We start from the raw sequence: 16451 nt of genomic DNA, 5'->3' as shown, positions 1-16451 counted from the left end.
ATTCCATTACCACTTAAATTATATTCCAAAGAAAGGACAAACCTTGAAGCTTTCTAGCTCTGGCAGTTAGTAAAAATAAGCTTTTTCATTGGTGTCTTAATTACAGATTTACCCAATGAGAATGTTTTACATAATAGTACCAAAGCAAATATTAGGAAAGTATGCAAATTCTGACAATGTCTTAAACTAACACCTTTCTCCCCTCTTAGGAACTTGTCGAGATGGTAAAAGCAAAGAAAGCTGCTCAAGAGCAAGTGCTGAATGCAAGTAGAGCCAAGAAATGACTTATGACAATCTTTGTTGTGTGTGCATTTTTATAATAAAACTGAAAATATTGTACAAATTTTCATTCTTAAGATTATAGTGATGATTTGAAAGTGTGATGTACCATTCACTGTGGTGGTCTTATCCTTCCAAAGTCTGATGCAGTAGTTGTTCACTCAAATTTCCCAGTACATGTTTTTATTTTTTTCTTTAGGGACTGGTAGCTTAAAACTTGCAGATCAGTTAGCTTTATAAATAGACATGTCCAAAATATTTTGAGTAGGAGCATTTTAATCACGAAGCCAGCACATGTTCCTGCGAATCTGGTTAAAGTCTGGCAGTTGTTCAATGGGACCTAAGGATTAAAAGAAGACAAAGTAAATAAAAGACCAGTACTTAGGCACTCTGTGCGGAGAGAACAGGAGCCAGGCTTACCGACAGCAGCAAGAGCTGGACTCTTATCATAAATATATTTGGTGCACACTTCTTGAATTGTCTCAGCATTTACAGCCTGAAATAGAGAAGATACCGGCATTCAGAGTTTTTTATGATAAAGACAAAGTCTATACCTGGAACTTTTTAGAACTAAAGCAGGGATTTAAGATACATACTTTTCAGCTTTTGTAACAAGGAACTTTTCTACAAGCCCCTATATAGTATCTAGAGACTACTCACATCAATTCTTGCTTCAAGCTCAGGGATGGGAATTCTTCTGTTATAGCATAACATTTGCCTACCAATATCTTCACAGATTGGAGTGGAACCTGTTTTTAAAAACAGAAGGAAAAACTAAATATTGGAATACAGATCAACCATATGAGAACAGAATTAGGTCTTTATTCTTACCATCAAGCTGCAACAACATGTTTGTTTTCAGAAGGTTTTTGGCTCGTGCAACTTCACTTTCAGTTATACTTGTACAGAGTCGCATCCTAAAACCATTCGGAAAAATCAGAATGTCAAGTAGTTTGAAAATGTTATGTGCTTTTTAAATTAATGACTTAAAGATATGATGCTGTAGTCCACATCCTATACCAAGACATAGAAGTGATTAGGACTTCAACTCAGTAGCTACACACAAGCTAAAATATCATGGATTCTTTTCCCAGGATCATTAATCTCTCAACATTTCAATATAACATGAAAATAGGCTGACCACATTTTGAGACTTCCCCAATCCCCATGCTAGGATCTGACATGCTAGAGGATGGGTCTGGAGGCCACTAGTTTCTCAAAGGAATCCAGCTGAATCTAACAATTAACCCAGTTGATGAGATTTAGAGACCTGTAAGCCATTTCAGAATGGTGGAGGAGAGGAACCAGAGCTAAGAAAAAATTTTCCAAGCAACATCAGACTTTCTGTCTCTGTCTCAAGGCACTAGTTCAGAGTAAAACAATACATTTTTCTTTTAGCAATGACAACTTTGGATTCATTTGCATAACACCACCTTTCCAAGACAGATAACTTATAGACATACTTTCCAAACAAACTTTTAGGATCTCCTTTCTTAAGTAATCTGTTTGTTAAGGATTAAGAATTTCCTCTAGTTAAGAAGTCTGCTACACATGAGACTTAGATCTTTAAAAACCTGGCAAACACTGCTATTCTTTGGTCTTATTCTCTTGATTAAATGCTGACATCAAAACCAATCACCGTGTGAGGCAGAAACTAGTTTAAAAGTGTGAATTCTAAGCAAGATTCATTTTCTCACCATTCTTTTTGAACAACATGTAGCATGTCCGCAATGGTGGCTGGTTCACAAACCATATAGATTCCCCATAATCCTGTATCTGTGTAGGAAGTGTTGAAGGATTGGAAGCTATGACAGAGGTTGCCATGACAGGTGAGTTGGGCCAGCTTGCTAGACAGATTCTGTAAGGAAAAAAGTTGTCCAAGACATCTATAGGTATATGTGCCCAAATTACCAGAAAGAAAAATGAGTCCTATGGCAAATAGTGAATGCCCCCCAGAGACTGAGTTTATCTAGCAACATCTCAACAAGAACTTAAAATTCAAGGAAACTAAGTCCTCAGAAAGTCACGATGTAAAAGCAGTGAAATCTTGTAATTAACATAGTAGCCCCACCACTTCTAAGGTAATTCACTGCTGTTATCAACCCAATTTGCAGGGCTCTCGGCTGTGTATGCTTCAAGATTTGAAAATCTATTACACGTGAAGCCTAAGATATTTATATGAAATATTTTCTGCTGAAATCTTGAGTACAAACATACTTTGTATTCTGAATTTTAGAAGAGTTACAAAAATAGTACAAGAAATTCCCTTTATCCAAATTCCCTAAGAACTGTTATTTCACCATGTTTATCATGAACAAATTTTCTCAGCTGTTTGAGAGTACAGAGATCTGATTTTTTACCCTTAAATGTTTTGTATACACATCTGAAAAACAAGGAAATTAGCCTCCATACAGAATATTAACATTGATATGATACTATTAGTGAATTCTATCCTTATTCAAATTTTACTACTTATCCAACTTACAAACTTTATTATATACACACAAAAAATTTTTTCTGGCCCAGAATAAAATCCAGGATCAGTTTATTTTTTCTGGTTTTTTTAATTTTTTTTAATAAATTTATTTTTTATTGGTGTTCAATTTGCCAACATACAGAATAACACCCAGTGCTCATCCCGTCAAGTGCCCCCCTCAGTGCCTGCCACCCAGTCACCCCCACCCCTAGTTCATTTCCCAGAGTTAGGAGTCTTTATGTTCTGTCTCCCTTTCTGATATTCAGGATCAGTTTATATTTTACAAGTCTAGTTACAGTAAAGTTCCACCTTGTCATTTATTATGGAAAATCATTTTTAAAGTAACTTACCATTCCTCCCCCAAAAGAACGGTCCCAGTTGCCAATGAGTGTGTTTGCAACCATGAGACAGATTGTATCTGGATGTGCCCAACCAACGGCCTCAACAGCTACTGCAAGATGTGCCAAAGGCATCTTGTCGTCCCTCACTCGAATCTAGTTAGGAAACGAAACAAAACTCTAGTTAAGCCTGCCACTGTGTAATAGGCTTAATGAGAAAGAGGATTTAATCATGCCACCACCATGTTACATTGAACAATCTAATCTGGAAAAATTTCTTGGGTTCTGGAAAGAACACCTCACCAAAAGGTCTCCAAATAAAATACTACAGCCAGCCACCAGAGGACTGATGACGTGGTCAAAAAGTATTAGGTTATTTCACTGGTAGAAATCAGCAGTATTCTAATACTGACATAACAGGCTTATTTTTGTGCCACTGATGCTACACAGCCCTGTGCCTCTGCCAACATCAGACCTCTCTCTCCATGTACTTTCAGTATCATCCCTAATGTGGCAAAGGAGGCCTCTGATGAGCTTCAGGCTACAGCTGACAAGTAGCCAATTCTCTGCGAGTTCTGTGTCTCCCAACTACTCACAGAAATATACTGTGGGCAGAACTTAACCAGAAGTAAACCCGAGATGAAAGTCAAAATTTGGGGCATTTTAAAAACATTTTTATACCTCACAATATATAAATGGGCATAGTGTCAAAGCACAAAAAGAAAACACAAAAAGAGCAAATTATAACATTTCTCTCAAAACCGTGCTTCCTTAGGAAAGAGAGGTGGTTCATAATATGGAATATAAGCACGTGAATACAACCTCTTCCCTTTTTAATTTAAGCCTCTGGTTTCCTCCATTTTACTCCTGTTAGAAACAAGCACATTTTGTATACTCATTCATAAATACAACACAAGAAACCCAAAGGGCTAAATATAAATACTAGCTAAGGAGGCTCGCCCTACCTCACTTCCTGTGAATTTGCAGGGAGGCAGAGCTGGTATTTCTCCTTTGTGTGTGGACAAAGAATCACCAAAATGAAATTTTGCTAACTCAAGCAGTTCATCATGGGAAACTCCTAAATTGAAGGAAAATATTTCATATATCTAGTAGCAACACAACCTAAAGCAGACAACTAACTGCCAAGCTTTGTTAGTAAGCTCAAGGTGGTATAATGTGGTTAAAGCCATTAAAGAGTAAGCTCACAGCACACTTTCCTTGCTATTATACGGGTAGGGGTTGCACAGCTTTCTCAGTCCGTAGAATAATTAACAGTTTTCATCAACATAAATTTACAGCTAAAGATGGTAAATACGACATTCCATACAAAATCATGTTAAGTTACTCAAAGTCCCAGAATGCAAAATAGCAAAAACACTTTTCAGTACTTTTTTTTTAAAGATTTATTTATTTATTTATTTATTCGTGATAGACACACACACACACAGAGAGAGAGAGAGAGGTAGAGACACAGGCAGAGGGAGAAGCAGGCTCCGTGCTGGGAGCCTGACGCGGGACTCGATCCCGGGGCTCCAGGATCGCGCCCTGGGCCAAAGGCAGGCACTAAACCGCCGAGCCACCCTGGGATCCCTCAGTACATTTTTTTTTAAGTGGAAAAGAATATGAGTGTTCTCTGAGCTCTGCTATCAGAATTCAGGAATAAAATAATTGCATCTAAATTTCTGAATAAATCCATAGCTATCCAAATATTCACGTTGGCCATCCAAAACTTGAGAAGAATAGGTTTTATATATATGACTATTCAAACTCATGACCCAAACAGTCAATGAAGGATTCTTAAACACAAAGACAGATTTAGAAAACAAATTTAGGTATGCAGCAAGTGCTTTAAAACATATTCCTCCAAGGGTTCTTCATAGGAAACATTCCTTTAGAATGTAAAAGCACAACTTACACCCGTATTTCCCAAACAAATCTGGTACAAAACAAGACTATGTATGATTGCATGTTTTCAGAAGCACTGTGTAGGAGAGCCACCCTGGCTATAATTCAGAGGGTGATGAAACAACAGGAAGACCCTGGTGTCCCAAGAATGACAAGCAGAGAGTGAAAAACCATGGACGTGCGCACAGTTCTCAGCACCTGACGACACAAACTTCCACTGTTTTACTAAGTTCACCTACAATCCTCCTGATTGGACATTTCAGGTACTCAGTTCCTGCTCCAAAACCTCTGCGTTTCCTTATCCATAACGCAGGGAGCCAGTAATTTTTTTTTTTTTAAACAAAGCTAGTTCTGGTCTTTTTCATTGAATTTAAGACGCAGTTGTTTATGAGGTTCATCATTTATGTACCAAGAAGATAGAATGCTGATAATTCACATAGGACAGGCCATTAACTATAAGATATCCCAACTCTAGCAATGTCAAAAAGAACCCATGAACTATGATAAAACCCGCTGTGTCCATATGCCACCAACAATGGCAGAGACATTCCAAACAGCACAGTGGTTGAGGCTTCCTCTGTCTTCCTGTTTCTCAGGCAGTTTCAACTATGGGCTCCACCCCCACGCCCCCACTCAGCACCAGCCATTTTTAGAATTCTCTTGAGATTCTCTTAAATTCTCTTGAGATAGAGGGAACTGCCTACTATTACAAAGGTCACATGATTTAGTTTCAGAGGCCAATGAATAACATGTTAGAGATATACTTAACCATCATTTTCATTTTCTCTATTATTCCCAAGTAATTAGCACAGAAATCTATCCAAGGCAACTAGAATTTTAATTTACTATCATTTCTAAAAAGAGAAATTAAATTTACACAAAAGAACAACGTCTATCTTTGTCTTGCCCTAAAAAGACCAAGAGTAAATAAACTGGAAACCAATAAAATATACTGTTTGCCTAAATTCAGACTGCCAGGAAATCCAGCAGAATCTAACAGGAATTTTCTTCCATCCACTGGCTTCAAAACACATCCCCAAGGAAGCCTTGTCCTAATGCCGTTTGCATGTTTGGGTTCCCATTAAACACTCTCATGGTTCCCTATAAACTTCCCTTTCTCAGTAATTACATCTACTGAGTGAATGAACAAATCAAAGGATGAACAACATACCCATTTCATGCCTGACCAAGGATGAAGTTGGTTCTCAATAATTTAAAATCTCAAGAGATTCCCAAACTCTAACACACCTTCTTGCAAATGCCATTAACTCCCAGTTTGTTCATCTGCCCCTTTCCTTGCAAGTAAATTCGATTCTGTGTGTACACCTACGTAAATTTTTCTATTAAAAAACTTCTACTGAAGAGAAGACAGGAAAAGTTGATTTCCAGTGCTCCACATTTCCTTTAAACAGCGTATCAAATAATTTGCTCGGTAAATAAAAAATCCCAAGACATATCCCAACAGGATCCAAGTAATAAGCACATCACTCTATGATTGTGTTTCAAACAGACAGAGGGACGCCTGGGTGGCTCAGCGGTTGGGTGCCTGCCTTTGGCTCAGGTCATGATCCCAGGCTGCGGGATCGAGTGCCACGTTGGGCTCCCTGTAAGGAGCCTGCTTCTCCCTCTGCCTGTGTCTATGCCCCCCCCTCTCTCTCTGTCTCTCATGAATAAATAAATAAATCTTTGAAACAGTAAGAAATAAAATAAAACATACAGAAATTTAAATCAACTAACCTCCAGCAGCAGCAAGTACTATTCTTGGCCCCTTATAATGTGTGGTTATATAATCCACCAAGTCCTTACGATTTATAGATCTGTAAATGGAGTAAGAATAGCAATATAAAAGGAAACTAAAAGGCACAGATCTTCACATAATACACCTCACATTAAATTGGCCCTTAAAGCCTCTAAGTTAAATGCAGTCAGAAATGAGATAAAGGTAACAAGTATCAGAACAAGTTCAACTTTTTTATATCAAAAAAAAAAACAAAAAAACAAAAAAAAATCCAATACCATCACTTGTTATTTCAGTAGTAATCATGAGCCCCTGATACCTGAGAGTTAGGTGGGGCTAAAATATAGCTAACTACAGTTTCATCTGGAGTATCGGGGAAGAAAAAAGTACATTTTGAAACACACAGTTTTTGAATGTTTCTGAATGTTCATTTTCAAAACTCAAATTTTTCTCCAAAAAAAAAAAAAAATCCTGAGAATTATACCTACTTGATATTTTCAGTTGGTCCCAAAATTGTCCGTCCAAGTGCAGTATTTTGATAAGCTGTGGCATGAAGATAATCAAAAACAACTTCCTGTAAATTGGTTTCAACTTCCTGCATCTCTCTAAGGATTACTCCACGTTCACGTTCAATCTCTGCTTCTCCCAATGTGCTGTTTTGTATTATATCAGCAAGAATTTCTACAGCTAATTGAAGATAAAACAAGAAACACCAAGAATCTTAATTTTCAATATTAAGATCTATTAAACTAGCATCAGAAACCACGACACTGATCATCCTTCGATTCTGACTAAATAATTAAACCACAAAGAAACAAATTTTTGTATACATTCAATATACCTACAAGGACACTATTAAAATTAAAAATATAAAACATAGGGCAGCCCGGGTGGCTCAGCGGTTTAGCGCCGCCTTCAGCCCAGGACATGATCCTGGAGACCCGGGATCAAGTTCCACATCGGGCTCCTTGCATGGAGCCTGCTTCTCCCTCTGCCTGTGTCTCTGCCTCTCTCACTCTCTCCCTCTCTGTGTCTCTCATTAATAATTAAATAAAATCTTAAAAAATTTTTTTTAAAATTTCTTTACTGCAAACTTTTGTTCCTTTTAAGTTCACTTTAAGGGGCCTTGTCTCAGAAGCAATTAGGTTACATTCCAACTATCATTAGTTACCTCTAGACTGCCCTATTTTGCCCATGAGGAAAAAAGACTGGCATACCAAAGTATGTTGGGGCAGAAATCATGACCAAAGGGAAAAAATTATCTGCAAAAATCAAATAAAAACCATCTGTCCAGACGAGAACCAGAGGCCATGATGGGTGCCCAAGAGCCCAAAGACATGGGAGGACAAGGAATCCTGTGTGAAGACTCTTATTTTATGTAGGATTGGTAGTCTGGACTGGTATTTGTTCAAGTGGGAGTTCAAATTCCCTGGAATTTGTTTTAATCAGAATCTTTTTAACATATGTTTAATATTCTTTGTGTTTAGTACATGTATTTAATCTGTAAATATACCTATCCTGACATATAACCAAATCTCTTACCGACAAGGATGGGTGATCATGGACATTTGGGAGAGCCTTAGTCTGAATATCTTGTTATGACCTCATACACCAGGCTTCACCCAACAGAGGGGATAAAAACCGTAAGCAAACCCCCTGAAAGAGCTACTTCAAAGAGCACTTCCAATCAAGAAGATTCCTGGCTTTTCCACTGCACTGGCAGGGGCTCTGTCCTTCCCAACCGAAAGCCAGGAGGAAAAAAGTGGTTTCTCCCTTGTCTTGTCCTCTCTCTAGCCCTCTTTTTTTGCTTTCCCTGCTGTTTCCTGTGTAAAAAGAGAGGGATGAGCTAGAATAAACAACCCTTTAGAGCAGCCTGGTCTACCCTCTGTTGTTAATCCCTAACTAGTCCTGGAGTAAAACATTTCTGAGGAAATCATTAAGAACCTTACCAATTTTTTACAAGTCAAACCAACACATGCTCCCCACTATTGTCATTTAATTGATTATAATGCAAGTCAGACTACCATGTTATAAAATTTTATATATTAAACTTGTTATAAAATTTGTTATAAAATTGTTATTATAAAAACATGTTATAAAATTTTTATTTTATTTACTTGCAGGTGGTAGTTTGTTTTTATATAGAACAGGGAAATTAAAAAAAAAAAAAAAAAAAATGCTCCAGGGGTCCGTGGGTGGCTCAGCGGTTTGGCGCCTGCCTTTGGCCCAGGGCGCGATCCTGGAGCCCCAGGATCGAGTCCCACGTCGGGCTCCTGGCATGGAGCCTGCTTCTCCCTCCTCCTGTGTCTCTGCCTCTCTCTCTCTATCATAAGTAAATAAATATTTTTTAAAAAATGCTAATAGCCAGAGCAATTAGGCAAGAAAATGAAATAAAAGGTATCCAAATTAGAAACAATCAAAGCTGTCATAACATATATAGAAAACCCTAAAGTGATAGAGGGAACATTCCTCAACATCTTTTGCCCACAGCAAAATCATCCTCAATGGGGAAGCACTGGAAGCCTTTCCCCTAAGATCAGGAACAAGACAGGGATGTCCACTCTCACCACTGCTATTCAACATAGTACTGGAAGTCCTAGCCTCAGCAATCAGACAACAAAAAGACATTAAAGGCATTCAAATTGGCAAAGAAGAAGTCAAATGATATCAAATAGTTGTAGGTTGCAAGACTCGTACAAACCAGGCTCTTAGAAGAAGTCAAACTCTCCCTCTTCGCCGATGACATGATACTCTACATAAAAAACCCAAAAGCCTCCACCCCAAGATTGCTAGAACTCATACAGCAATTTGGTAGTGTGGCAGGATACAAAATCAATGCCCATAAGTCAGCGGCATTTCTATACACTAACAATGAGACTGAAGAAAGAGAAATTCAGGAGTCAATCCCATTTACAATTGCACCCAAAAGCCTAAGATACCTAGGAATAAACCTAACCAAGGCGGTGAAGGATCTATACCCTAAAAACTATAGAACACTTCTGAAAGAAATTGAGGAAGACAAAAAGAGATGGAAAAATATTCCATGCTCATGGATTGGCAGAATTAATATTGTGAAAATGTCAATGTTACCTAGGGCAATTTACACGTTTAATGCAATCCCTATCAAAATACCATGGACTTTCTTCAGAGAGTTAGAACAAATTATATTAAGATTTGTGTGGAATCAGAAAAGACCCCGAATAGCCAGGGGAATTTTAAAAAAGAAAACCTTAGCTGGGGGCATCACAACGCCAGATTTCAGGTTGTACTACAAAGCTGTGGTCATCAAGACAGTGTGGTACTGGCACAAAAACAGACACATAGATCAGTGGAACAGAATAGAGAAGCCAGAAGTGGACCCTGAACTTTATGGTCAACTAATATTCGATAAAGGAGGAAAGACTATCCCTTGGAAGAAAGACAGTCTCAGGCTACCTGGGTGGCTCAGTGGTTGAGCGTCTGCCTTTGACCCAGGGTGTGATTCCAGAGTTCTGGGGTTGAGTCCCAGATCAGGATCTCTGCAAGGAGCCTGCCTATGTCTCTACCTTCTCTCTGTGTCTCTCATGAATGAATAAATAAAATCTTAAAAAAAAAAAAAAAAAGACAGTCTCTTCAATAAATGGTGCTGGGAAAATTGGACATCCACATGCAGAAGAATGAAACTAGACCACTCTCTTTCACGAGACACAAAGATAAACTCAAAATGGATGAAACATCTAAATGTGAGACAAGATTCCATCAAAATCATAGAGGAGAACACAGGCAACACCCTTTTTGAACTCGGCCACAGTAACTTCTTGCAAGATACACCCACAAAGGCAAAAGAAACAAAAGCAAAAATGAACTATTGGGACTTCATCAAGATAAGAAGCTTCTGCACAGCAAAAGAAACAGTCAACAAAACTAAAAGACAACCTACAGAATGGGAGAAGATATCTGCAAATGACCTGTCAGATAAAGGGCTAGTATCCAAGATCTTATTAAACTCAACACCAAAGAAACAAACAATCCAATCAGGAAATGGGCAAAAGACACGAAGAGAAATCTCACAGAGGAAGACATAGACATGGCCAACACACACATGAGAAAATGCTCTGCATCACTTGCCATCAGGGAAATACAAATCAGAACCACAATGAGATCCCACCTCACACCAGTGAGAATGGGAAAAATTAACAACGCAGGAAACCACAAATGTTGGAGAGGATGCGGAGAAAAGGGAACCCTCTTACACTGTTGGTGGGAATGTGAAATGGTGCAGCCACTCTGGAAAACTGTGTGGAGGTTCCTCAAAGAGTTAAAAATAGACCTGCCCTACCACCCAGCAATTGCACTGTTGGGGATTTACCCCAAAGATACGGATGCAATGAAACGCTGGGACACCTGCACCCCGATGTTTCTAGCAGTAATGTCCACAACAGCCAAACTGTGGAAGGAGCCTCGGTGTCCATCAAAAGATGAATGGATAAAGAAGATGTGGTTTATGTATACAATGGAATATTCCTCAGCCATTAGAAACGACAAATACCCACCATTTGCTTCAACGTGGATGGAGCTGGAGGGTATTATGCTGAGTGAAGTAAGTCAATCGGACAAGGACAAACATTATATGTTCTCATTCATTTGGGGAATATAAATAATAGTGAAAGGGAATATAAGAGAAGGGAGAAGAAATGTGTGGGAAATATCAGAAAGGGAGACAGAACATAAAGACTCCTAACTCTGGGAAACGAACTAGGGGTGGTGGAAGGGGAGGAGGGAGGGCGGTGGGGGTGACTGGGTGACGGGCACTGACGGGGGGCACTTGACGGGATGAGCACTGGGTGTTATTCTGTATGTTGGTAAATTGAACACCAATAAAAAATAAATTAATTTAAAAAATAATTTAAAAAAATAATAAAATAAAATAAAAAATAAAAAATAAAATAAAAAGAAAACCCTAAAGATTCCATCAAAACAAAAAAAAAAAAAAAAACTTCAGAATAAATCCAGTAAAGTTGCAGGATGCAAAATCAAAGTATAAAAACCTGTTGCATTTCTTTTTTTTTTTTTTTAAGATGTATTTATTTATTCAGTCAGAGACAGCGAGAGAGAGGCAGAGACACAGGCAGAGGGAGAAGCAAGCTCCATGCAGGAAGCCCAATGTGGGACTCGATCCCGGGTCTCCAGGATCACACCCCGGGCTGCAGGCAGCGCTAAACCGCTGCGCCACCAGGGCTGCCCCACCTGTTGCATTTCTATACAATAATAACGAACTAGCAGAAAGAAAAACTAATAAGAAAACAATCTCATTTACAACTGCATCCAAAAGAAATACCTAGGATTAAACTTATAAAGGAGGTAAGAGACCTAAACTCTGAATATTACAAGACATTAAGGAAAGAAACTGAAGATGACACAAGTAAATGGAAAGCTCTTCCATTGGGATTGGGAGAATATTCAAATGCCCATCACTAACCCAAGCAATCTACAGATTCAATGCAATCCCTACCAAAATTCCAGTGGCACTTTTCACAGGATTAAAACAAAGAATCCTAAAATTTGTATCAAACCACAAAATGTCCCAAAGAGCCAAAGCTATCTTGAGAAAGAACAAAGCTGGAGACATCATACTCCCTTCCCTTCAAACTCTATTACAAAGCTACAGTAATCAAAACAGTATATATTGGCACAGAAATAGATACACAGAAGAATATAACAGAACAGAGAACCCAGAAATGAACCCACACATGTATGGTCAATTAATTTACAACAATGGAATCAAGAATATGCACAGGAAAAGGACAGTTTCTTCAATAAATGCTGCTGGGAAACTGGAGAACCACATCCAAAAGAATGAAACTATCATTATCTAACACACTATACAAAAACTAACTAAAAATGGGTTAAAGGCTTGAACATTAAGATCTGAAACCATACAACTGCTAGAAGAAAACATAGGCAGTAAAGTACCTTGACAGAGGTCTTAGCGATTTATTTTTATTTTTTCTTGAAACTGACAACAAAATAAACAAGTGGGACTACATCACACTAAAAAACTTCTGCACAGCAAAGGAAATCATCAACAAACTGCAAAAGCATTAAAACTGTTTCACTACACACATAAGGATCTGGAAAAAGCATTTTTGAATCAAGTGCTAGAGCCTGGTTTGTACAAGTCTTGCAACTTACAACTATTTGATATCATTTGTCATACTTAGAGAATAAAAATAAAAAATAGGTGCCCCCTCACCCAGAATTTGATTTTTTTTTCACATTTCTAAGGGTTACTCTTTCACAACAGACATAGTAAAAACAGTACTAGATTATTTTTGAACCTGTGGAAATTACCTATCTGCAGTATACATAGTAACAATACCTCTTGGCAAATCCTTAGAGAATGCTTTGGCATAATACACAGTCTGCTCTCTGGAAGTATAGGCATTGAGATGAGCACCCATGTTTTCAATCTCAAGTTCCAGATCTAATTGAGATCTCTTTTTAGTGCCCTGAAACAAAGAAGAAAACGAAAATTATGATACCTTACTTTTTTTCTCACCTATCTAAGCACTTCAGACAATGAATTTGAGGACATAAGCATCGTCAGTTTCATGCAAGGACCGAATTTGATTCCTAAAATGCATCGGGCCTCAAAAACAATGGTATACTTTCAGATAACCCTTACATGCCAAGAGAAAATCCTTGTTTCAACTCTACAAAGCAAATTTCAGTAATTATTTCAGGTAATTATCCTGGAGGAAAAAAAAGATTAAATACATAAAATATACTATACTATTAGGGGTGCTTGGGTGGCTCAGTCCATTGAGCATCGGACTTCATTTCAGTTCAGGTCACGATTTCAGGGTCATGAGATCAAGCCCTGTGTGGGGCTCTGCGCTCAGCGGGGAGTCTGCTGGAGATTCTCTCCCTTTGCCCCTCCTGACCCCAGGTGCACACGTGCATTCTCCCTCTCAAATAAATCTAAAAAAAAATACATATGTATACATACCAGGCTACTGAAGTAGTTCTCTTTGCCTCAGAATGAGATTTTGTGCTTGATGCCTCTTAAAGAAAATTCATAAAATCTTACAACTTGCCTTGAAAGCCATATGCTCCAAAAAGTGAGCAGTGCCATTATTCTTCTCATTTTCATATCGACTTCCGGCGTCAATCCAGAGCCCAACCTTAATGCAGTCAAGAAAAAATTAAATAAAACATCATTTTCTTTATTTGGGGGGGGGGGGGGGATGGAAGTGGAGAGAGAGGGCAGGCTCCTTCCTTTTATTGGCAAATGCTTTCCAGTCCTAACACTAAAGATTTTTTTACTTCAGTGGATTGACAACACATTCCAGGGGACGATGAGATTTAAAAATGTTGGTCTTTGGGCTTTTGCTGGAAGCTAAAGTTATCCACTTGCCAGTTTTACTGAGGACCCAGATTTGTAGCCCAACTTGTTAGTACAGCCAACGGACAACTACAGTTATAAAGAACATCAGGGACTGTCAGGAAATCTAGGTTCAAATCCTGGCTCTGTCATGTCTTAGCTCTGTGACCTTGGAAAAAACCATTTAACTTTGCTGAACTTGCCCCTCAATTGGGTGTGATGTGCCTACTACAAAGGACTGAAGATCAAACAGGACAATCTATGTAAGAACAGATGGCACAGAGCAGCCTAAAGGACCTGCTTCTTGGGCAGCCCAGGTGGACCGTGCCGCCTTCAGCCCAGGGCGTGATCCCGGGGTCCTGGGATCGAGTCCCACCACGACAGGCTCCCTGCAGGAGCCTCCTTCTCCCTCTGCCTGTGTCTCTGCCTCTTTCTTTGTCTCTCTCATGAATAAATAAAATCTTAAAAAATAACAGTAATAAAATAATGTGTTTCTTGGGACGCCTGGCTGGCTCAGTGCTTGAGCACCTGCCTTCAGCCCGGGGCCTGATCCTGGAGACCCGGGATCGAGTCCCGCGTCGGGCTCCCTGCAGGAGCCTCCTTCTCCCTCTGCCTGTGACTCTGCCTCTCTCTCTCTCTGCGTCTCTCATGAATCAATAAATAAAATCTTACAAAAGGAATCGACCTGCTGTCCCCAGGGGAGGGGTCGCCATCATCACGTACCGTGCACGTCGAGAGCCCAGAGTCCTCGGAGGCCACTCGGAGTCCATTGTCCAGACGCGTTACTCGCGTCTCAGGAACATTCAGAACCACCTGGGGAGCAGCCTGTGTACTTCTCCAGCGACTCCCTCCTAAACACAGCGACTGTTCGGGGGGGGTGGGAGGAGGCGAGGCCGTCACTGGCCCGACCCCGCGCGCCGCTCAGAACGCCAAGTCCGCCCCGGGGGCCCTCGTCTCTCCTCCACCCCCGCCGCTCGGGGCCTCGCTCCGCACTCCTGCAGCCCGCACCTGGCGCTCCTCCTGCCCAACCCTTAGGGGAAAACCAGAAAGGGCCCTCACGCGGAGGAAACCGCTTTTTATTTCAGCGCCTCCCCCAGAAACCTTTCCTATTCGGAGGGAGCCAAGGAGGCGCTGCGGGGCCGCGGCGGGGCCGGGAGGGGGGGTCGCCACGCGCGGAGCGGGCGCGGTTCCGGGCAAGCAGGGCGCCCTGGACACGCACGAGGGGAAGCGAGGCGGCGGCCCGCGGCCCTGGGGGAGCGAGCGGAGGCCCCGCGGCGGCGGGAGCTCAGCCTCGGGCTCAGAACCCCGCTCCGGCTCTGAAAGGCGGCCCCCGTGCCACCACCCGACCTTCAGGGCCGGCTCCCGCCCGACCGGGCCCCTCACCGGCAGGCCGCGCGCGGGCGGCACCCACACACGCGGAGGGCGGCTCGCCCTCCCGGCGGCGCCTCCGACCGCGCGCCTCTCCGCGAAGGCCCAGGGCCGCCGCCGCGCCGCGGAGAACAGCCGCCCCCGGGCCGCCGCCGCCACCGCCGCCGCCATCTCCGCTCGGGACCGCAAGGGGGATGTGCTTCCGGGGTCGTGACCCGAGGCCCGCGGCAGAGGCCCCGTCCCGTCTTCCGGCCGCGGCGGAAAGGACGCGCCCTGGAGCGCCCAGGGAGACGCGGAGCGGGGCCTGCAGCTGGGCTCCCGGTCCGAGCCGAGCGAGGTAGCGGGCGTGCGGGAGCCCCTGTGGCGCGGGAGGCTCCGGGGCGGAGCAGCTCAAGGTCGCGCTGCGACCCATCGTCCCATCGGCCGTGGACTTGGCTAAGCCCAGGGCAACCGACCCCAGACTCTGTCCCTAAGGAAGAGACACGGTGGTCGCGGCGGGAGGGTGGGTCGTCGACCTACTCCCCCTCTTCAGCCTTTTAGTCTGGTTCACTTCGTGCCACAGAGACTGCTCTTGCTGAGGCCACTGCTTGCTTCGCCGTGGAGGCTTCACGGACCTTGTCTCACGGCCCTAATGGTCGTAGATCTGAAGTTTTCCTCCTCCTTTTCATAGTTCCTTCTTCTTTACTTTCTCAGGCAGTTCTTTACTCACAGATCACTTAATGAAACTAAGTAATAAGCGCTGGGGCACTTGGGTGGCTTCTGCCTTTGGCCCAGGTCATGACCCCGGATCCTGGGATCCAGTCCCGCGTCGGGCTCCCTGCATGGGGCCTCCTTCTCCCTCTGCCTGTGTCTCTGCCTCTCTCTGTGTCTCTTATGAATGAATGAATGAATGAATGAATGAATGAATGAAAGCTTTAAAAAAAATAAAATAAGCACTCTTCTAACTGCTATTCTTATGCTCATTTTACAGATGTGGAAATTAAG

At 41.7% G+C, this 16451-nt stretch overlaps 2 protein-coding genes across 3 annotated transcripts in view; one reads left to right on the top strand and one right to left on the bottom strand.

The window, feature by feature from the left end:
• Positions 1-343, top strand: part of DNAJC2 (DnaJ heat shock protein family (Hsp40) member C2) — a 38176-nt gene extending 37833 nt beyond the window's left edge. For both annotated transcript variants that reach the window (XM_026006084.2, XM_026006085.2), the window contains one exon: positions 210-343. In XM_026006084.2, coding sequence (XP_025861869.1) covers positions 210-284 — 75 coding nt within the window. In that variant the 3' untranslated portion in view covers positions 285-343. The remainder of the gene's footprint in view (positions 1-209) is intronic.
• PMPCB (peptidase, mitochondrial processing subunit beta) lies at positions 297-15856 on the bottom strand. The gene is made up of 13 exons (XM_072759910.1): positions 15483-15856; positions 14823-14963; positions 13813-13899; positions 13095-13224; positions 7225-7423; positions 6736-6815; positions 4059-4171; positions 3106-3249; positions 1977-2137; positions 1111-1196; positions 940-1028; positions 700-775; positions 297-619 (listed from the first exon to the last, which is right to left on the bottom strand). Exons 1-13 carry the CDS (start codon positions 15636-15638, stop codon positions 555-557), a joined length of 1527 nt encoding a protein of 508 aa, XP_072616011.1. The 5' UTR covers positions 15639-15856; the 3' UTR covers positions 297-554.
• Between the last annotated feature and the right edge of the window lie 595 nt (positions 15857-16451).

This window comes from Vulpes vulpes, chromosome 5, assembly GCF_048418805.1.
Source record: "Vulpes vulpes isolate BD-2025 chromosome 5, VulVul3, whole genome shotgun sequence".
NCBI lineage: Eukaryota > Metazoa > Chordata > Mammalia > Carnivora > Canidae > Vulpes > Vulpes vulpes.
This window is presented reverse-complemented; position numbering and strand designations above follow the sequence as displayed.